Source organism: Mesoplodon densirostris, chromosome 18, assembly GCF_025265405.1.
Source record: "Mesoplodon densirostris isolate mMesDen1 chromosome 18, mMesDen1 primary haplotype, whole genome shotgun sequence".
Lineage (NCBI taxonomy): Eukaryota > Metazoa > Chordata > Mammalia > Artiodactyla > Ziphiidae > Mesoplodon > Mesoplodon densirostris.
The window spans coordinates 3777279-3799530 of NC_082678.1; the positions used below are offsets into that span (position 1 = coordinate 3777279).

The window sequence follows — 22252 nt, forward strand, 5'->3', positions numbered from 1 at the left end:
TACGGGGGGCTTGTAGGTAGATGGTGGCGCGTGCGGATGGAAAGAGCGGTTGGAGGAGTCTAGCGTCGTTGCTAGGAGACTGGACGCCAGATGGGTCATCCGGGAGGGCGGGCTCGCCGGTGCGGGCTCGGCGCATTCATGTTGCTGCTCCAGCCGGCGGCCCCGCCCTCCGCTTCCGGCCCTGGGACTACCCACAATCCTTAGCTCCTTCCGTTTCGCTAGGCTCCCGGCCGTTCTTCCGGTGGCGATGGCTGCGGCCGTGGCTGGGACGCTGCGAGGGGGTCTCCTGCCCCAGGCGGGTAAGGAGCGGCCCACGTCTTCTCGGCGCGTTCCGACCGATGCTCTCTACTCGTCTCCCTCCTCTACTACTAATCCCCTCCCGAAATCTCTGATCCCAGACACCTCCTGATGACCCCTGACCCCAGCTAGCTCGCCGGCCTCCTTCCCCCATCTAATTTCCTGTGAGTCCAGACTCTAGTAATAACGACAACACAGCAAAAACGTCAGCGACAACCACAGGATTTATTCTCGACGCCCCAGCCCCCCTGCCTTGTTTGGGGTTTCTCTAGCCCACCACCCAGCTCTTTCTGCCTCCAGAGATTCCTTAAGGTCTCAGCCTAAACGTCATCTCAGGCCTTCCCTCACCACCCTCCGCAAAGGCTTCCCCTGTTAAATCTGTATCTCTCACCCTGTTTATTGACCCCTTCGCCTTATCACAATCTAATTTAGCATTTCTTTATTTGTTGTTTTCTCTATTAGACTATAAACTCCGTAGTGGCAGTGCCCGTGTTCATTCAGCATAGCCAGCATGTGGCATGGTGCCTGACGTTAATAGGCATGCTATAGATATTTGTTTAATGAATGATTTTGAGTACGTAATATAGGTCAGGCACAGTGATAAGTACTTTACATGTATGATTTCATTTAAACCTTAAAGCGTCCTTTGAAGAAGGCATTATCTTCCCCTCTTTACAGTTGAAGAAACTCAAGTTTAGACCAATTGAGTGACCGGTCCAGGTCACAGCTAGTAAGTGGCAGAAGAGAGATTAAAATCTGGTTCCATGTGTGTCAATTATATCTCAATAAAACTGCAAAAATTTTTGAAAAATCTTGTTCCATCTGATGTAACTTAACAGTTAGGTTTTGTGGCCACTGGCAAGAAAACCTCTCACTTAAGCAATCTCCATGCTCTCTGTTAGAGCCACCTTCTGGCTGCACCTTTCTCTGAGATCCCATTCCGGCCTTGGGAAGGGCTGAAAGTGGGAAGCTCTAGCTTGGGTCCTTTTGTTGAGCGTGAAGCGGTTACCTTGGCTTAGGGCTTTCGAGTGGCTCCCTTGTCTTCTGAGGGGTGCTCTCCAGCGATGCCTGTAAACAAAAAGCATAGAGAGGAGGGAGACTTGTTTGGGGGAGCTGTGAGGACTCTATAACTTTTCTTCTTGCTTCAAATCATGGGGGAAGGAGCAATGCGTAGACAGTGGTTCTCAAACTTTAGCCAGCATCAGCATCACTTGGAGGGCTTGTTAATACTGTTTTCTGGGCTCCGCTCCAGAGCTACTGACTCAGGAGATCTAGGACGGGGCCCAAGAACTTGATTTTCTAACAAGTTCCTGGGTGATGCTGATGTTGGGTTGGGGAGGGGTGCTGGTGGTGCACACTTTGAGAACCACTGGCTTACAGCAGGGGTTGGCAAACTGTGGCAGCGCTGGTCACCATCTTTCCTACGTAGTTGTATTGGAACAGCTACATCTGTTTGTTTACATATTGTCTGTGGCTACTTCCATCATACAGTGGCAGAGTTGAGTAGTAGCGATAGGCCATGTGGCTCTCAAACTTAAAATTTTTGTTCGGTCATTTAAGAAAATGTTTGCCCAGCTCTCTCCTCCTTTTTAAAATGTATTCAAAATACTTTCTCCTTTGTTCTCATTTTTTCCTTATCTCTGTGCATAAAGAGCTGGAGAAATGGGCACCTCCAAGGATCAAGCACCTGACCTTAGTCACCAATTAAAGAGAAGAGAAGGTTCGGGGATTCAGGCTTTCTAGCAGAGTTCCTTGTCCCACTCAGCGCTGAGGCTAGCTCTGTGAACTCTGGTTGTCTGTGCCTAGGGGGTGGGTTTTGTCCATCTGGTGCAGACAAAGAGGCTGCTTCTCACCATATGGCTGTTTCTTCTCCCAGGCCAGCTGCCCACCTGCCAGCTTGTCCGCTATGGCTCCAAGGCTGTTACCCGTCACCGTCGTGTGATGCACTTTGAACGGCAGAAGCTGATGGCCGTGACTCAGTATATCCCCCCCAAACCTGCTGTCAACCCCAGATGCCTGCCGCCCCCTCCCAGGCCCCCCCAGGAGGTAAGAAACAGGCTGGGCATGTCGCCTGGTGGTGGGATGGTGGATTAAAGTGATCTTGTCTCTGTGGCCATAATGAAGTAGCACTCGAGGACATGGTCATCCACATCATTTCTTCCCCACTTTGACCCTGTAGTCCAGATACTTTCAGATGAAATCTGCACTTGATTCTGCGTCGGCCTTTTGGGCTCCTGGTTGGACAGGGCCCCTGGATTTCCTTCATTCCTGTCTCCAAAAATGTGTGTGTGAAAGCTCTCCACACAGGCGGAGGTAGGAGAGAGCATCGCTCCCGTCTTGAAGCTTCCATGTTTTCTTAGAGGAACAATACGAGGTTTTTTGTCCTTGAAAAAGGACAGAAAGACCAGTGGAGAATTGGTAACTTCATGGTGGTTCTCAGCTCCACAAGTTCTCAACTTTGAGAAACACTGTCTTGAGAAAATGAAGTCTTGTTCTGTGAAAATACCTCAATTTTGAATTAACATTGAAAAAGTAATCTTATATTTATAATTGGTAAAATAATTCAGCATGAGTACAGTGTCAGGGATAATTAAATGATTTTGACAGTATTATTATCAAAATAATGTTTGCTGGGTCAGACGGCTGTCCAGTTCAAGGGGACTGAGTGTTCTCAGGTTCTAAAAACACTGCTGTAGGGAATTTCCTGGCAGTCCAGTGGTTAAGACTCCGTGCTTTCACTGCCGAAGGCCCGGGTTCAATCCCTGGTTGGGAAACTAAGATCCCACAAGCCACACGATGCAGCCAAAAAGTATAATAACAAAAACTTTAAAATATATATTTATTTACTTATTTAGGCTGCACCTTGTCTTTGTTGCGGCACATGGGACCTTCCTTGCAGCCTGTGGGCTTCTTTAGTTGCGGCATGTGGACCTCTTAGTTGCAGCATGCATGCAGGATCTGGTTCCCTGACCAGGGATCAAACCCAGGCCCCCTGCATTGGGAGCGCAGAGTCTTACCCACTGGACCACCAGGGATGTCCCAATAATAAAATTTTTAAAAATTAAAAAAATAAAAACACTGTTGTAAGCCTGTGGTTATCAAATGGAAATGAAAGGATGGAGTGGGAGATAGAACATGTCTCAGAGTCAGGGGCCCAACTCTCCTGCCTGTACCCTGATCTTCGTTAGGGCATCACTGGGAGCTCCAGCGCCTGTCCCTGAGGGAGTAAGGGGTGTAAGGAGTCGGGGCATTTTACGTCCCCTTGGTCCTCCCTTTCTGACTGCAGGAGACAGGCCTCATCCGGCTCCTCCATCAGGAGATAGCAGGAGTTTTCCGAGACAACCGAATGATAGCTGTCTGCCAGAATGTGGCTCTGAGCGCGGAGGACAAGCTTCTCATGCGGCACCGGCTGCGGAAGCACAAGATCCTGATGAAGGTCTTCCCCAACCAGGTAGAGAACGGCCCCCTGGCGTGGGTTGCCGTATTCCCCTCCCTCACCCCCATCTCAGACCCCAGCATCTCTCCCAAGATACGGCACTCCCGACTCCTCCCTGCCACGGCAGCCCTCTAGTCCGGGGCCTAATCTGTGATGAGGGTTTGAGCAGACCCTCGGCTTGAGCCCTCAGCCTGGTGTGGCCTGTGACCAAGGTGGGTGACACTTTCTGCTACTCGACCCCAGTAAGCCCTTCTATCTTGCTGTTCCAGATCCTGAGGTCCTTCCTGGAAGATTCCAAGTACCCAAGTTTGCTGCCCCTTTTTGTGGGGCACAACCTGCTGCTGGTCAGTGAAGAGCCCAAGGTCAAGGAGATGGTGCGAATCTTGAAGAGTGTGCCTTTCCTGCCGCTGCTGGGTGAGTAAGCTGCCCTGCCAGTTGGGGGTGAGGGTGAAGGGGAGTGGGTGCTAGAGCAGCCTGGTGCTCTCTTCAAGGCTTGTGTGGGTAAAACTGTGGACATGCTTGGAGGGGACCCCCTCTCACGATGGAGCCTGCGTCAGTAGCACCATTTGATGAGGGCTGCTTGTGTGTGTCACTCCGCGGAGGGGAAGTTCAGACACCTTGAGTCTAGTAAGGGGGTAGTGGGTGTTGAAACTCAAAAAGACAAAGATACTTAAGACAAACAGCCCAAGTGAAGGGTGTTGAGGGACAGTGAGCAATGTTTCCTAGAGTTCCCTGATGCCGAGAATCCCTGGAGGTGCTTCTTTCAGAGAATCCTGATTTCACAGGTGTGTGTTGGGGGGCAGGAATCCGTGTTTATAATACAGGCTCTCCCCCGCCTTGCCCCCCCGCCCCAAACACACATTCCATGGTTCTTCAGGGAAGTTTAGGAAACAGTGACGTAGTGGGGCTTGGAACAGGTAGATGTATTATGTAAGGGTTTTCTAGGGAAGCGTTAGGAAGGAAGGGAGAGGGCTGATCTGAAACAGTGGGAGTGGGGCGGGGCACAAGTGGGAACTAGATTTGGGGGAAGGCTGGGAGGTAGAAAAGGGCAATGGAGAGCAAATTCCTAGGGTTGGACCATTGTTTTTGGAGAAGAAAAGCATTTGTGGGAGCCTCGCTGATCCTGTGTTCTTCCAGGTGGCTGCATTGATGACACCATCCTCAGCAGGCAGGGCTTCATCAACTACTCCAAGCTCCCCAGCCTGGCCCTGGTGCAGGGGGAGCTGGTAGGAGGACTTACCCTCCTCACGGCCCAGACCCACTCCCTGCTTCAGCACCAGCCCCTCCGGCTGACTGCCCTGCTGGATCAGTACGTCAGACAGCAACACGAGGAGGACCCTGTCGTGCCAGCCAGTGGGCAGCCGGATCCTCCCGACCCTGTTCCGGACTCGTAGCCAGCCTCTTGTACCCAGCCTGCCCATAAATACACTCTGCCCCGTTGGCTGTTGGAGATATGGGGAACTTGGGGTGGGGAGTGGCGTTTGTTACCTGGCTTTCACTGACAAAGATCTCGTCCAGTACATGGCAACCCAGAGATGCAGAGGGATCCCATTTCAGGACGGAGGCGGCTCGTAATCACTGTCTTTGTCCCTAGTTTTCCCAGCTTGGGACCTGATAGCAGCGGTCTCTTTCCGCTCTCCAGGTCCAAGGCGGAGAAGCCTTTGGTTTCTGTGTTCACTGTCCCTTGCTGCACGCGCCTCCCAGCCTATCCCCTCGTGGCTCCAGTGTGCCAGAATAGCTCAACTGAGTAATTAATTGTGCTGAGAGTGGCATCTGTTGAGAGCCTACTATGCCAGGCTCCCTTTACACGTGCTAGATCCTGTATTTCTCACGTTATCCCCATTTCACAGAGAGGACGACTAAGGGGAGGAGAAGTTGAATAGCCCGCCCGAGGCCATGCTGTTGGTAAGAGGCAGCACGGACTGAACCAGGCTCTTCCTGCTCTGAAGATGCTGCCCTGGTTTTCTACACTAGAGCTTTTTCATTAGGGTCCCAAGTGTGCCTGGGTGTTAATTCTGCGCCCTCAGGGTGTGCCATGTCGTGGAAGAGTTTGGAGCACTGCTTTATGATAAAGTGAAATGTATTTTACTTACTGTGTTTTGCTGTTGACAAGCTTATCCTCCCTGTAGACTTACTCCCAAGGTCATCTCTGACTCACTTCTCTTCCTAGGAAATCCTTCCTCTTCCCCTGTCCAAGCCTGTTACCTCCCTGTACCTGCTCCCACAAACGGCATTGCTTAAATGCTTGTCCTTTTGAAGGCAGCTGCCCACTTTGTCCAGTATCTGACACATCTCAGGTGGTTCAAGACAAAAGAGCTGGGACTTCCCTGGTGGCGCAGTAGTTAAGAATCCACCTGCCAATGCAGGGGACACGGGTTTGAGCCCTGGTCCGGGAAGATCCCACATGCCACGGAGCACCTAAGCCCGTGCACCACAGCTACTGAGCGTGCACTGTAGAGCCCACGCCACAACTACTGAGCCCACGTGCTGCAACTACTGAAGCCCGCGCACCTAGAGCCCGTGCTCTGCAACAGAAGAAGCCACCACAATGAGAGGGCTGTGCACCGCAACGAAGAGTAGCCCCCGCTCGCCGAAACTAGAGAAAGCCCGCGTGCAACAACGAAGATCCAACGCAGCCAAAAATAAAATAAATTTATTTAAAAAAAAAAAAGAGCTGAGGGAAAGCCAGGATTCTGTTTTAATAAGGGGGTCAGGGGGCTCTTGGGTAGGAGGCCTCATCCAAGTCTCAGGGAACTGGAGGTTTTTAATGGAGAGGCGGTGTATGACTAGAAGCCCACCCTTGTCCTTGATTGGCGTGCGTTCCGGGTGGACACGGGTGATGTGGGGAGTTGGTTGGTGATCATTGCTCTGGGAGCAGGGCCACAGCTTCCTTAGTCCTGGGCAGACACTGCTCTGGCGATGATCTGCAGCAGCTTTTCCTTCCCCAGTTCAGGACCAACTTTCCACAGTGCCCAGCTCTGTGCCATTCGCCCAGGGATGCTCAATCAATAGGAATTGAATTAAAAGGCCCTTGAGGCTCCTGGATGCCAGAGCTGGTCTGGCTAGTGCTGCCCAGTACTCTCCCTGGCTCCCAGGACCCTGCCAGGTGCTAACGACGCCCTCCTGGGGTGGCAGGGACTGCTGAGGTTCTGAATGGAAGAGAGCAGGCATCTCCCGAGAGATGTGTAAGCCAAGGCCCATGGGACAGCTGGCTGGGGAAGTGGCCTATGTCATACTGGGAATCAAAGAAGAACCTCGAATGGCATCCTTCGCCTGCTGGCGTTGCCTGAAGCCACAGCATTAAACCCACTTCTTTCCAGAAAGTGGCTGCAGTGCACGTAAAGCTGTCAGTCCAGTTCATATTCATTTGAATGAATTCTAGACCTTTCTCGAGAGGTAATTTTTAATTAGAATTGAGCAGCTGCACACAGTACTCCAGCAGAAGGGCAAAGGTATTCAGAAAGGGAGGCCAAGGGTACCAGAGTTGGCTCCAGCTAGCCTTTTAACAGCCAGGTGGTTACTGCCCCAGACCTGCTCCCCATCCAAAGACTTGGTAGGCAGGGGGGTGGGGGGTGTCTTACCACATAGGTGCTTCTGGCCCCCATGGGTCCTGACCTGGTGGGACATCACCCCCAATGACAGCCTCACTGTGGTTCTCTCGAACGTTGCCCTGCTGACTGCCTTTGGCACTGTCAGTTGTGGTTCCATAGGGGCATCCCTCCCTCCCTGTCAACCTGCAAGCTTTGCTGGCCCCCAATTCCACAATCTATTTTCAGATGTAAAACGAGAGGCAGGGGTTAATAAGGAAATGGCCTTGGGTACTAACTGGGGTCAAGGCCATGCTAGTGTGAGCGAACTCTTCATCAGCACTAGCTTGGGGCCAGCAGCTCCCTAGTCCTCTGTGGTCTGTCTGGAGCTGTGCCCACTGGGGACTGCTCCCACTCCCAAGCTTTCTGGGCGCTGGGGAGTCGGCTCAGCCCTGAGTCCTCCGGGGAGCAGGGGGGCAGAGCTGAGCGGCTGCCCGGAGTTTGGCTGGAGGAGGGGCCGCGGGAGGGGGAGGTGAGGAGATCCGGCTAGAGGGGAGGCTCCGACGTCTCCTTCCTTCCTGGTTCCTGCTGCAGCTGCCGCCACTGCTCAGGTCCGTGAGCAGGGAGCTGGCGGCTCGGAGACGGTGACTCAGAGGCGGAGCGGTGCGCGGGCCAAGGAGCACTGGTGTCCATGGACCCTGGGGTAAGGGGGCCGCGCTGGCATCAGCTGACATTCCCCAAGAAGGAGACATTCACCTGAAGCCGGTGGGTCTGCTCTTCCAGAGATGAGGGCGGGAATGGAGGTGGAAAGGGGGCACCCACCTGGCTCCCCTCGACCTGCACCCTCTCCTAACAGAGCCTCCCCTCCACCCGCAAGCAGTGAGGGGCCAGAATCCCACGGGGCCAGGAGAAGGGCACAGAGACACCCAGAACACTGGCAGAGTTTGTTAACTTTCAGTGGCTGAATGTAGGCGTTTCCCCCCAGGTCAGCCTCCGGAAGCCTAGGCCCCTCTGCCCTGACCTCCTGGCCACCCGCACCCCACCACGTCCCTGTCCCCTCCTGGCCTCAGCTCCACCGGAAGATCTGGGCTGCTTCCCCAGCCTCAGGCCAACCTTGCCCCTCCAGTCCCCTCCCCCGTCTCACACACAGAGCCTCATGCATTATTGATCTCCCCGTGGAGCCAGGAGGACCAGGGCTGGTGCCAAGGGCGCCTGTGGGCACTGCTGCCGGACCTGTGCGGTCCTCGGCATGTGTCTCCAATGGCCCGTCCCCTGCTCTCTCCAGGTGGATGGCACTTCTCAGGAGCCCCAGGGACGGGGATGAAAGAAAGGAGGCTTGGGGCACGGGGGGACAGAGAGTCCGAGGTGGGCATCCTAAGGGGGCTATTGATGGGAGGCACAGGGGAAAATGCGGGCTGTCTCAGGCCTCAGTTTCCTCAGGCAGAAAAATGGGAGCCCAGGAACTAGAGGATATGGAGGCCAATTGGTGGGGCGCTGGGGTCAAGAGGCTGGGGGGCTCGGTAAAGGGATGAGGGCCGAGGAGCCTCCTGCCGTGGTGCTGGGGTCACAGGGGTCCTGGCGGGAGAGGAGCTGGGCTGAGATCTCACTGTCCAGTCTCTGGATCCCTCTGTCCTGTTTTGGAGCCTCTTCCTTCCCTCCCCCGCCTCACCTCTGATTACCCCCAGGGAATCCTCCAGAGAAAGCACAGGAGTGTCTCCTGGAGCTGGGGAATGCGTGAGTGCCCAAGGTGGGGCAGGGCTGACTTTTCGAGGTTGTCTTTTGGCGCCGGCCTGCCCGCTGCGCGCTCCACCTCTCTGGGCAGCGGGCGCGGAGACCTGCCCAGAGTGGGATGGGGACAGGCTTGGGAGAGGTGTGGCAGGTGAGCAGAAGATGTGCTCAGGGGCTCTCCTCCCAGAGGGTGCAAGAGGGGCTGGAGGTGGGGAAGGTGATAGCCGAGTCTGTGCTAACAGGGTCTCTCTCTGCTTCAAGGGCCCCCTCAGGACAAGGTGACATCTTTCCCCTTCCACTCTTCTCTACGTCCTCAGCAGGGAGTGGCCACTCCCTTCCTCATGGACTTCCAAGAGCGGGACCCTCCCTCCCTGGCTGAGAGCACACAGTCCGCCAAGCCCAGCAATGCCCAGCAGGTCTGAGGGTGGGGAGCAGGCGGTGGGCGCGCCGAGCTTGGCCCCCAGGGGAAAAAGGCAGAGGTGGTCGCTTCACTGGCCGCTCCCCGACTCTGTCCTGGACTGCAGACCTCCGAGCTGTGGGAGGTAGTGGAGGAGCCTCGGGGCCGGCTGGGGGCAGAGGGTATCATGCCCGAGAGGCAGGAAGGCCACCTGCTCAAGAAGAGGAAGTGGCCTCTGAAGGGCTGGCACAAGGTAAGGAGGCGGGGCAAAGGGAGGGGCCACATGGGGGCGCCGGACGGGGGTGTGTGGGGTTGCCGGGCGGTACAGGGTGTTCGTGTGTCAGAAGAAACTTCTGTATGGTTGCTCTCTCCCCACATCCTTTCCTCTCTGCCCCCCGGGCCCGGTCCCTTCTGGGCAACGTCACAGAGATACTTTGTGCTCGAGGATGGGATCCTTCACTATGCAACGACTCGGCAAGATGTGAGTCAGGGCCTCGGCTGGGGGACGAGGGAGGAGTTTGGCCCCAGAGTGCCCTGCGCGGGCAGGGGGCTTCTGGAATCCCCCAGAGCAGGGTCTGAATCCCAGGGACACCAATTATTGGGTGTGGGGTCTTGGGCAGGTTACTTCCCTGGGCCTCAGCTCCTCATCTCTACGGTGGACAGAGTGCAGCCACCCATTTATAGAGTCTTTGTCTTGGTGAGGGCTCTCAGGACAGTGCCGGGCATAAAATAAGTACCCAAGACATGGGAGCTTTATCATCCTCGTCCTTGTCCTCTGCTCTTGCAGGAACAAGGACCTAAAGGCCTAGACACCCAGGCTCTCTCCAAGGAGGTGCTCCTTTCTCAGCCTCGCAGATTCCTGAGGGTGGGAAAAGTTTTCCTCAGTCTGTGACTGCCTAGAGCTCAGATTGTGACTTGACGTAGTGGGATGTCCTGCGCGCAGGAGGATGACTGACAAGTCCTGCTGATACTGTGACTTGGGCATGAGGGTGAACCTGCTAACTGGCCCTTGAGCCTAGCATGACCTCAGCGATGGTGGCCCTGGTGGCCTAAAACCAGTCCCCCCTTCCCCCTCCGATCTCTCCACCCCAGATCACCAAGGGGAAGCTCCATGGCTCCATTGATGTCCGACTGTCGGTCATGTCCATCAACAAAAAGGCCCAGCGCATTGACCTTGACACTGAAGACAACATCTACCACCTCAAGGTGACATCCCTGGGAGCCAGGTGGTGGCTTGGCCCCCAGCCTGTCGGAGGCACTGGGGCACGCAGGAGAGAGGGACAGGAGTCGAGGGTTTGTCTGAGTTTGACCAGAAGGGAGTTCCTACCATGTACAATAGCCAATGGCAAACTGGCCCTGTTGGTTGTTGTGTGAACAGGAACAGAGCTGAAGGCTTGGACACCTGCAGAAGCTGTTCCTGCCTCCCCGCGAGGGACCTTTGCACAAGCTGTGTGCTATAGGGGGAGACCCTGCCTGCCTGCGGACCAGAGCCCCAACTTCTTGCCCCTAGAAAGCAATCCTTCCTTTCATGCATCCCTCCCCTTCTCCATCACCTCTGCAGATCAAATCCCAGGACCTGTTCCAGAGCTGGGTGGCTCAGCTGCGTGCCCACCGCCTGGCCCAGCACCTGGATGTGCCCCGAAGCCTGCTGCCGAGCACCACTCACCGGAAGGTAAGATGGGCCCTGGGGCAGCGACAGGTGATGTGGGGATTCAGGATGAGACTCAGGGAGGCAGGCACCTTCCTGACCCTTGACTCGCCCCGCAGGTTCCTGGTGCCCAGCTTCCGGCAGCGGGTAGTGCCTCAGCTCTGCCAGGGGTTGGACCTCGGGAGAAGGTGTCTTCCTGGCTGAGGGACAGTGATGGGTTAGACCGCTGCTCTCATGGTGAGGGGCCCCTGGCACTGCGCCTCCGTGGGGAGGGCCCATGCTATTGCATCTAGGTGGCACCAGCAGTCACAAGGAGGAGAAAATGTTACCTCCACCCCTGCCTCTGGGAGCCCCAGTCTGATGGGGGAGACAGCCTCCGTCTCTAGGCTGATCAGGTCTCCTAGGGCCCTGCCCTGGGGAGCCTCAGGCTTACAGAGAATGGTGGGGCTCGTGCTCTAGGCATATAGACAGACCCGGACACAGGGCCAGGACTCATGGAAAAGAAGATCCAGAATGCCAACGCAGGGAGGGGTCCTGAGGAGTAGTGCCAGGGAAGGGGTGTGGACTAGAACCGGATTCCTGGAGTTGCAGGCTGTGCTGCTGGCCTGGGAGAGGGAAATGCAAACCAAGGGGGGAGAGCAAGAGTGGGAGCCCCCTGGCCTGTGTGGAGGCGGCCGAGGTAAGGTGTGGTCTGGGGACAGTGCAGATTGGGGTGCGGGCACTCCCGTGAGGCCAGACCAAAGGGTGGGAGCTGGGAACTGCTTTGGGCTCGTGAGTGGGGGGAGGGCAGCCAGTGTCGGGATTTCCCTGGCTGCCGGTGACGTCTTTGGAGGAGGAAGGGAAGCTAAGGGGCAGACTGGGGGGCCTGGCCAGTGTTGGGAGAGGGACTTCCTCATTCATCCTTCCCACAGAGCTCTCTGAGTGTCAGGGGAAGCTCCAGGAACTCCACAGACTCCTCCAGAGCCTGGAGTCCCTGCCCCGGATCCCCTCAGCCCCTGTTATCCCCACACACCAGGTAAGGTCCACGGGAGGAGGAAGGGGCCCGCCCAGGGCTCTCTCCGCTCTCGCTGTCTTCATCTCCGTCACTTCCCCGGACAGGTCCCCAGTCCCCCTTATATGCTGCGGTTTCCTGGAGAGCCACCATCTCCCCGTTGCCCCTCCCCACCGTGTCCAGACCGCCTCAGGGTTGTCTTTCTGCCCCTTTGGAGCGACCCCTCCTTCCTCCTGTGCCCGGGCGGCTGCCAGGCTGTCGGTCTTCTGCCTCCGGGATGCTGGTGTCTGTGCGCCCTCCTCCATGACCGTCTGCCTCTCTCCCGGCTCTGGTGGTCTTCCCCACCCTGAGACTGAAACTCCCTCACCTCGACTTGCCAGGCCTCGGTGACGACCGAGAGACCCAAGAAGGGGAAGCGGACCAGCCGCATATGGTGCACACAGAGCTTTGCCAAGGACGACACCATCGGGCGGGTGAGCTGGGGGGTGGGCCCCGAGATGCTGGGTGGGAGGCTCTGAAGGAGGCTGCGCCCTTCAAACCCTCCCCTTCGCCTACAGGTGGGTCGTCTCCACGGCTCTGTTCCCAACCTGTCTCGCTACCTGGAGTCCCGGGACCCCTCGGGCCCCCGCGGGCTGCCACCCCCAGACTATGCCCACGTGCAGCGCAGTTTCTGGGCCCTGGCTCAGAAGGGTGAGTGCGTGCCCTGGGGGTGGCTGGGGGCAGGCGGGGAGAGGGAGAGGGAGAGGAAGGGAGTCTGATGGCTGGCCTGCCCCCGCAGTGCACAGCTCGCTCAGCAGTGTCCTTTCCGCCCTCACCACTGAACGGGACCGACTGAGGGACCTGCACCAGGGTTCGGAGCCGTCCAGGCTGGGGGTGAGGCTGGGGGCAGGGTGGCCAGTGGGAGGAGCGGGCCCGAGCCCGAGGACTGCAGGCCTGGGGGTGGTCGCGGACCTGGGCCGGGAAGGGAGGTTGGAGGAGGCAGGCTGTGCCTGGCAGGCTGGGGAGGGCTTCACCCGCCCCATCCCGGCACCTGTGCCCTCACCCTCTCCCTGCAGGTCTCTGAGGCCGCAGCCGGCCCGAGGCGCCTCCATTCGCTGTCCGTGTCTTCCGACACCACTGCAGACTCCTTCAGCTCCCTCAACCCCGAGGAGGTGGGAGCCGGGGTGGGCTGTGGGGACCATTCCTCTGGGCCTTCTTTCAGCAGAAGTGAAGGCGTGGTTGGCTTTCAGACCTGAAACTCCAGCCCCTTTCACGGAACACAGGCAGCAGCCACATGTGGGTCATTTCTTAACAGCGTGCAGAGTGCTTTTACTTTTAAGTCAGAGTCCCATGAGGCAGTGATTGTTACCCTCAAGTTCACAGATGAGGAGACTGAGACTCAAAGGATCTAATTGATGGGCCCAGGCTCCCGTACTACATGGGTTTGAATCTGGCTCCACTGTATGCTGGCTTCATGACCCAGAGCCTCAGTGTCCTAATCTGCAAAGTGGGGGTAATAATTGCACCTACCTGGTAGGGTGAGTGTTGGGATTGATGGAGTTGATACACGCAAAGGGCTTGGAGCCGGGCTCAGAGTCAGTGCCCAGGCAGTGTAAGCAGTTATTGTGGAGCCCGTGTCTCCTCACTTCCAGGCCGGGATCTTTCCACCAGGCCTTCCTACCCCACTACACTCGCTCCCCTCCGCATCTTCTCCTGCTCAGCAGGTCTCAGACTCAGATAGAAAAAGTCCCCAGTCACACTTCCCTCACAAGGGAGCTGTCAGGCCAGGGGAGCCCTGCCTGACTCTCCCGGCTGGGCCTTGGGCCTGACACCTGTCCCGCTCCCACAGCAAGAAGCTCTGTACATGAAGGGGCGAGAGCTGACGCCCCAGCTGTCCCAGAGCAGCGTCCTTTCCCTCGCTGATTCCCACACAGAGTTCTTTGATGCCTGTGAGGTTCTCCTGTCTGCCAGCTCTTCTGAGAATGAGGTGAGGGACCCTGGGAATAGAGGGGTGGGGTCCCGGGAGACTGGAACCTGTAGACTCCCAAGTCCTTTCTGACCACCTCGGCCACTTCCCTGGGAACACGTCCAGATCTGCTGGGTTCGTGTGGCCCTGCGTAGAAATCTCTGCTGGGGACCCTTCTTCCAGTGTGATGTGCTCCATCCCCATGGGTTCTACTGAACATGCTGCCTCAGCTGCACCCCGCCATCTTTCTGTGACCTGTTTCAGCCTTAGCACTCCCTTGACGCTCACCCTCCTGACTCTGAATCCCAGTAATCCCCAGCTTCCCTTCCCTTAGTGTCCCACCAAGTCCCTGAGCTGTCTCCCTGCTAGTGGTAAGGCCAGGCCCTCTCCCTCCCAAGGTGTCAGGGCACACCATGATGCCAGGCCTCCCAGGGCAGTGGCTTAGGGCTCAGACCCTCCCAAATATATTCTCTTCCCCTTCCCACCAAAGGGCTAGCTGGGCAGATTCTTGCCAGGCCCTGGGCACTGTCCAGCTGCCTGGGGGAGGCCTAGTCTGCCCAGCCTGTCATCTGTCCCTGGCCCAGGGCTCAGAGGAGGAGGAGTCGTGCACCAGTGAAGTCACCACCAGCCTGTCCGAGGAGGTCCTCGACCTCAGGGGAGCTGAGCGCTGTCAGAAAGGTGCCAGCCAGACGGGCGGGAGGGAGGGCTGGAGGTGGGCACAGCAACGGGGTTTGTCCAGGCCCAGGCCCCGGCCCCTTGGGAAGTAGTCCCTTGTAGTACTGGTGGGCTAATGGCTTCGGGTGCTGACTCCAGGGGCGGCCCTGGAGGTGGGGCAGGCTCAGCCTGGGGCTAGCCTCCACTCTGGGCTTCTGCGAAGGCTTGCATGGGCCTGATAAGCAGAAGGGCCCGCTTTTTAGCAGTGTGGCTTTGTACGTGTCATTTTCCTTCTTGGAGCCTGTTTCCTCATCTATAAAATGGGCTGAATAATTTTGACATTGGTTTCTGTGCTTATGAAACGGAGCAGAAGCCAAGGGTGAGACTCAGGAAGGGCTTCTGGGGTGCAGGGAGTCTGTGTCCAGTAGTGGGAACTGTCCTCTGGTTCTTAACTCTGCGGCTCACCTAAATCCCCAGGAGCTCATCAAGAATTAACCACTCCCCACCACCCCCCATCGCCCCCCCAGCCGCCTGCCCCATAGTGAGTCGAGCCTGGGGCCTGGGAGCGAGCAGACCTAGGAGCACCTCAGGAGCTCGGGAGGCCATGGGCCTGGATGCGAGGTGCCCAGGGCAGAGTGACAGGCGGGTTGGCCCCGGGGTTGTGTTCCAGCAGGAGCCGTGGGACCACCCCGCCGCCGATGCCTACCTGCGGCCAGTGGGCCCGGGGCCGACGTGAGCCTGTGGAACATCCTGCGGAACAACATCGGCAAGGACCTGTCCAAGGTGTCGATGCCCGTGCAGCTCAATGAGCCGCTCAGCACCCTGCAGCGGCTCTGCGAGGAGCTGGAGTACAGCAGCCTTCTGGACCAGGCCAGCCGTACCACCGACCCCTGCGAGCGCATGGTGGGTCCGCCCCGCCCCCGCCCAGGCTTCGGCCGCCTCCCAGGATCCAGTCTACCGGGCGGACCCCAGGCCCCCGTCCTGGCTCATGGTAGGGTGGGGGCGGGACGGCATCTCCTCTGACCCCCCGGCGCCCCGCCCCCCGCAGGTGTACATCGCAGCCTTCGCAGTGTCAGCCTACTCCTCCACGTACCACCGGGCGGGCTGCAAGCCCTTCAACCCCGTCCTGGGGGAGACCTACGAGTGCGAGCGGCCTGACCGAGGTTTCCGCTTCATCAGTGAGCAGGTGAGGCCCTGGAAGAAGTGGGCTGGTCGGGGCAGTCATGTGGCCAAGGCCGGGGAACACCCGGGTTTCAAGGGGCCAGGGCGTGGGCGAGAACACCCGACAGTCGGGCAGTCAAGGGGGGAGCTCCCCGCTCCTTGGGGAGACAGACTTCAAACAAGGAGTTACTGTACCATGTTCTAGAGCTGGGATTGTGGAAGCTCACAGGAGGTTATTCAGCTCTATTGGTTGCTTGGTTTTTAAATCCTGAAGGCCACGGGGAGTCACGGGAGAGTTTTAAGCAGTAGAGTGACATGCTTAGAATTGCACTTTGTAGAGAACACTCAGGCAGTGGTGGGCACCAGGGGATGGGGAGAGGCACGGAGGGCAGGCTGTGGGGTCCCTGAGTTCAAGGTTCCAGATGGGGAGCTGTTCTAACGAGGGCAAGGCCGAGGTTTTCCAAGGGTGTGTTGTGGAGATCGCAGGGTGATGATCAGCTCTGGGGGAGAAGATGATTAAGGAAGAGGATCCTCATGGGAGGGCTGGCTTTCAGGCAGGGCATGGGTGGAGGCCCCACCTGTCGCTGCTAGAGGGCTTGGGCAGGGTCTCTGGAGGGCACCATGCACAGGGTCGGCATGGAGGGCCCTAGAGGGGAGGGAGGGAGAAGGGAGAACGTAGGGGCCTCGTGGGAAAGGAGAGCGAGACGGAATTTGGGTGGTGGCCAAGGACACCTAGACAAGAGACCTGGAACGAACTGGTCTTCTGGTTCCTTGGGGAACTGGGGATGGGGTGAGGGATGTTGGGGGCCTGGGGTCAGGAGCAGACCCCAGGGTCCTCAGGAGCAGCCTCTAGAAAACTTCCTTGCTCATCAAGGTCTCCCACCACCCCCCCATCTCGGCGTGCCATGCGGAGTCTGAGAACTTCATATTCTGGCAAGGTAAAGGATGGGGCTGGGGGTGAAGCACAGAAGCGGGAGGGGCTGGAACACTCTCTGGTCTTACGTCTCCTTCCCCCACCCAACTCCAGACATGAAGTGGAAGAACAAGTTCTGGGGCAAATCCCTGGAGATTGTGCCTGTGGGGATGGTCAATGTGAGCCTGCCCAGGTGAGTGCGGGCAGCCAGGCCCAGCCTACAGGCCCTCCTCCCCGGGCTGGGATGGGGAGGTGGGAGGGACAGGAGAGAGAGGCCTGGTGTGAAGCTGCTCAGGGTGGGGCAGTGTCTGTACATTTATACCTGGGTTAACAGCAGTTGTCAATAAAGAAAGGTGAAAAGTCTTAGAGCTGGAAGGGCTCATCAAGGCCATCTGATCAAGTGGCTTTCACACTTTTTGACCATGACTCACAGTAAGGAGTGCATTTGAGACTTCAAGTCAGTGCACCGTAACCCATTCTCTCTCTCTCACACACACACACACACACACACACCCCTAAAGTGATTCTGAAGTGATTTCAGGAGGGCTCACAAACCACATTTGAAGCACCCTCATCTAGCCATGTTATAGGTGGGGAACTGCAGCCAGAGGCCAGTGCAGGGGTGGGGAAGACCCTGGACTTCATGGTCAGAAGTCCTGGGTGGAGTCTTGGTTCTGCTACTTAATAGTTAGACAAGCGGCAAAAAGACTTGACGCCTCAGAGCCTTGAGTCTGCTTGTCTATAAAATAAGAGTAATAAGTAATATTCGACAGAAGTGGGGAGTAAACAGGCTGATATATGCGAACAGACATACATCCCAGGGACATGGACCCCGTCTATGTTTTTACCCCTGTGACTTAGGCACTCTGGAGCTTTCTCAGCAGATGGAGACGTGTTAGTTGAATACTTTCTGTGAAGCTGCTTTGCTTCGTAAATATGTCGGCCTTCACGGAAGGACCGTGAGCTGGAACCAGGACCCCAGGGTTCCTTTCCCAGACCCGCACGACCTGCTCTGATGAGACAGGCATTCCCCGGCTCAGGGTGGCACTTGTTCCCCAGGGCTGGCCAGCTGCCCCCCGCCATGCTTTGTCTCTCTCAGGTTTGGGGACCACTTTGAGTGGAACAAGGTGACGTCCTGCATTCACAACATCCTGAGCGGCCAGCGCTGGATTGAGCACTACGGGGAGGTGCTCATCCGGAACACGCAGGACAGCTCCTGCCACTGCAAGATCACCTTCTGCAAGGTGGGTGGCCTCCCTGCCCCACCTGTCCGCCCCGGGGAAGGGGAGGGGACACCTCCCTAAGCCCCCTGTCCCACCCCCACCCCAGGCCAAGTACTGGAGCTCCAACATCCACGAGGTGCAGGGCGCCGTGTTCAGCCGGAGCGGCCGCGTCCTCCACCGACTCTTCGGGAAGTGGCCCGAGGGGCTGTACCGGGGACCCCCGCCGGGCGGTCAGTGCATCTGGAAACCCAGTAAGCGGGGCGCTTGGGGCGGGCTGGGCAGAGGTGAGGGCAGCTGTGCACAGTCCACCTGCCCCAGCCCCCTGCCTTCCCCCTAGACTCAATGCCCCCAAACTATGAGCGAAACTTCGGCTTCACTCAGTTTGCTTTGGAGCTGAATGAGCTGACGGCAGAGCTGAAGCGGTCCCTGCCTTCCACAGACACGCGGCTCCGGCCAGACCAGAGGTCAGTGCCGGGCGGGTGCCGCTCCGGAAGCTCCGGGCTCCTCCCTCCCCACGTGGGTTTCCACCCAGACCTGGGACTGTGTCCTTCCTTCCTTGAGTTGCCTCAGGGAGATGGGACCTGTTTGGGGGCAGAACCGGGCAGGCCCAGTGGCCTTGGATTTGGGGGCTTCTGAGAGTAGGCAGTTCCGCTGACTGCAGTCTGGATGCTCAGGTACCTGGAGGAGGGGAACATACAGGCCGCCGAGGCCCAGAAGAGAAGGATTGAGCAGCTTCAGCGAGACAGGCGCAAGGTGATGGAGGAGAACAGCATTGTCCACCAGGCTCGCTTCTTCAGGTGCCTCTGCCCCCCTCCTCCTCCCCACTAGCCCCTTCCTGCTTTGAGTGGGGCCGGCAGTGTAAGGCAGCGTCTCGGGACCCCGGCCTCAGTGCTGGGTGTTCACCCCTCTTCTTCCACGGCCCCCTTCCCCCAGGCGGCAGACAGACAGCAGCGGGAAGGAGTGGTGGGTGACTAACAACACATATTGGCGGCTGCGGGCCGAGCCGGGCTACGGGAACCTGGACGGGGCCGTGCTCTGGTAGCCCAGGCCCCAGGGGCAGGAGGCCCCGGTCCCCCCGTCCTGCCCCCACCCCCCCCCACGGACACATGGGCGAGGCCAGGCTCTCCCACTCACTGCCCTGGAGAGCAAAGGGGAAGCCCTGGCTCTGGCCCTCTCCCCTCTGCCGGCCGGAGGGGCTGCGCCTCAGCCCATCCCCCACCCCTGTTTGGGGTGGGAAGCAGTGTCCGTGCTTCCCTAGTCTGGTTGCCCCAGACAACCAGCATGTAAGACCCTCCTTGCTCTGTCAACCCTCTTCCTTACCCCCTGGGGTACTTGGGGGAGACTCCAGGCCCCCCAGGATCTGTTCCCCATTTCAGTGCCTTCCTAGGACACAGGGGACCCCTCGACATTCCCCAGGATTCCTATGCCCAGGACTCTGGCCCCAGCTGCGAGGCTGGAGTGAGTGAAGGAGAGCAGATGGCCTTTTCTCCCACCCCCGTCCCTCCCACGCCCCATCTCCAGCATCTTCTCCCCATGCCCTGGCCCAGAGGGGCTCCCTTCGCTTGGCCCTGGCCATTGCTCCTATCCTCCTGGATCTCCTTCTCCCAAACTGCAAAACGCCTGCAGCTGCCAGCTCCTTCGTCCCTGGTCCTCAAGTGGTTTCCTTCAGTCTCAGCTCAGTGGATCCCCCAGAGCAGACAGGGCAGGAGGGGCGCCTGGCCTCTCACCCACCCGGACTGAGCGGGCACTCATGAGAGTGTTGGTTTGTGTAGAAGAGTGTGTGCGTGTGCCTGTGTACTGCTTGCGGGCGAGCAGGATTCCTCGTGTAGGCCGTATGTCCCCTGCCGGGGGTCCGCCAGCATTGCTGCTCATTGTACCAGTCTGCCTGTGATTAAGGTGAATTGCTATGACATTCCAAACTCCAGTAAAGACTGTCCCAAACTTTGGCCTGTGACCATTCATTGAAAAACACATGCGCTGAAGCCCGGTGAAGGCCCATAGCTCCCCACTCACCTGGGCTAAAGACCCAATGTCATCTCTCTCCCTTAATCCTCACCTCCTGTCAAGTCTACCTCAGTGTCTCTCTGGCCCCTTCTCGTGATTGCACCTGGCTTAGGCTGGGCCCTTATCAACCTTTGCCTGGACTACTGCAGTATCCTTGGAGCCTCCAGTCACTTCCATTCTAATGCTGGCTTTCAGGGTGATATTTTAAAAGAGAAATATGGCACCTCGTACCTGCTTCAAATACATCCATTGCTTCTGAGCGCCTCAGGGGAAAACCCAAACTCCTTAACCAGGCAGAAAACTGTGTGGTCCCTGTCCCCCTCTGGCACAGAAGCTGCCCCCACCGCCAGCATCCTCGGTCAGGTCTGTGCTCACCCTCTCACCCCCTCAGTGACTTTTCAAGGGAAGGTGGGGGGGGGAGGGACTAGAAGGGATGGGAGAACAGGGCGAGCTGCACTTCTCCCCCTCCCGCACTGCCTTGGCTCTGTTATTCCAAAGCTGTTCTGATCTTGGTCAAGTGCCTTGCCTTTCTGTTCAGGGACTCCGTGGTCCTTCATTTGGCTTCTTTTGTGTCTTAGAGGAGAATGTATGTCCAGGCTCCTGATTTCATTAGTTGTCTCCTAGCCCCTCAGCCCACCGCACTGCACACACAGGCCCTGCTCTAAGAAAAGGAAGAAAAGGAAGTCAGGGCCCTGTGTCAGGTGTTGGCTAGAACAAGCAGTGAATTCTGCTGGCAGTGTTGAGCTTTCTCAGGCAGGCATCTGAGGGGACTGGGGTCATCCTAGGGACACAGGCTGCTGGAAGCTGTGCTAGAGTTTGGTCATCTCCTAGTGCAGGGGTTTGGGCGGAGTCGTTATGTGCTGATTTGCAGCTCTCAGGGGACACCTCACTTCCTCTCCTGGAGGACAGGGTCCGGACCTGATCCCCTGAAGCTGGAGGCACCCACCTCCCTGCTCCCCAACGGCATGCAGCCCAGGTGGCTGTGAGTGGGGTTTTCCCACTGGCTCTGCTACAGGGAGAAGGAAAGCAGCATCGGGGCAGTGGTGGGGATACCCTCAGGGTCTGACCAACGCCTGCTCAGGATGCAAAGGTGTTGATGCCTGACTTCAAGTCCGCTGGTTTTGGTCTGTCCCTGAAAGGCCCCACTATTCCCCTTCTTCACAGGCACCTTAAAGATCCCTGGTCACATTGCCTGGGATCCTCTTTAGGGAAAGCTCAGGGGGCCCCTTGTGGCTGGTCATTAGCTTAACGATGCCCTCTTCCTGGAAAGGACCCACCGCACAAGTGACTTCCCCCTTCAGAGACCCTCTGCTTCCCGCATGGGCAGAAAAGGAGGTGGGGCTTAGTGCTCTCCCCCTGGGACCTGTCTCTGTGCCCCTTAGGGGGTCAGGGAGGGCAGCAGAGACTTCAGAGGGACCCTCACAGGCTGCTCTGGGCTAAGTCTTGCTCACCTATTCCTGGTACAGACTCTTTTTTTTTTTTAAGAATTTTCCCGAATATGAACTCAGAATAGATTGCAGGCAGGATCAGATTATATTTTTATTTATTTATTTATTTATTTTTGGCTGCGTTGGGTCTTTGTTGCTGTGCACGGGCTTTCTCTAGTTGCGGTGAGCGGGGGCTACTCTTCGTTGCGGGGTGCAGGCTTCTCACTGCGGTGGCTTCTCTTGTTGCAGAGCACGGGCTCTAGGCACATGGGCTCAGTAGTTGTGGCTCGTGGGCTCTAGAGCGCAGGCTCAGTAGTTGTGGCGCACGGGGCTTAGTTGCTCCGTGGCAATCTTCCCAGGCCAGGGCTTGAACCCATGTCCCCTGCATTGGCAGGAGGATTCTTTTTTTTTTTTTTTTTTTGCAGTACGTGGTCCTCTCACTGTTGTGGCCTCTCCCATTGCGGAGCACAGGCTCCAGACGTGCAGGCTCAGTGGCCATGGCTCACGGGCCTAGCCACTCCGCGGCATGTGGGATCTTCCCGGACCGGGGCACGAACCCATGTCCCCTGCATCGGCAGGCGGACTCTCAACCACTGCGCCACCAGGGAAGCCCCCGGCAGGAGGATTCTTAATCACTGTGCCACCAGGGAAGCCCCTGGTACAGACTCTTAACCCGGCCACCTGGCCTGAAGAGTTCAGGGACTGATCCATCCTGATTCTTGCCTCATCCTCTCCTCACCTGCCCCCATGCAGAGAGGGGTCACTGAGAGCTCTTGAGATCCCCAACACACCAGAGTCAGCTCAGCTTGGGGCTCTGGGGCAGGGTGAGCTTGGCCCTAGGAGTTGGGGTTAATGAGACTACCCATGTCTCATTAACATATGTCATCACATGGTACAAAAT

At 57.6% G+C, this 22252-nt stretch overlaps 2 protein-coding genes across 11 annotated transcripts; both read left to right on the forward strand.

Moving 5' to 3' along the window:
* Positions 1–20: 20 nt before the first annotated feature.
* Positions 21–5821, forward strand: MRPL10 (mitochondrial ribosomal protein L10). The gene is given in 6 exon segments (XM_060082432.1): positions 21–120; positions 123–299; positions 2174–2343; positions 3584–3748; positions 4003–4147; positions 4871–5821. Coding segments are annotated over 6 exon segments (1014 nt in total). The 3' UTR covers positions 5128–5821.
* Positions 5822–7871: 2050 nt separating this feature from the next.
* Positions 7872–19865, forward strand: OSBPL7 (oxysterol binding protein like 7). Of its 10 annotated transcripts, none has more exons than XM_060081199.1 (24): positions 7872–8625; positions 9250–9404; positions 9513–9638; positions 9813–9866; positions 10173–10217; positions 10478–10591; positions 10947–11057; positions 11153–11270; positions 11945–12048; positions 12405–12497; positions 12582–12714; positions 12803–12897; positions 13080–13175; positions 13853–13990; positions 14554–14647; positions 15294–15526; positions 15672–15809; positions 16659–16722; positions 16812–16890; positions 17797–17941; positions 18027–18171; positions 18258–18384; positions 18595–18717; positions 19297–19865. In XM_060081199.1, the coding sequence occupies exons 1-24, from the start codon at positions 8550–8552 to the stop codon at positions 19658–19660; spliced, it is 2970 nt and encodes a 989-aa protein (XP_059937182.1). In that variant the 5' UTR covers positions 7872–8549; the 3' UTR covers positions 19661–19865. The 10 variants fall into 10 exon arrangements, 9 of the variants coding, with proteins under 9 accessions (XP_059937182.1, XP_059937183.1, XP_059937187.1 ...); XM_060081200.1 differs by having other exon boundaries at positions 15297–15526; XM_060081204.1 differs by having other exon boundaries at positions 19308–19483.
* Positions 19866–22252: the final 2387 nt, after the last annotated feature.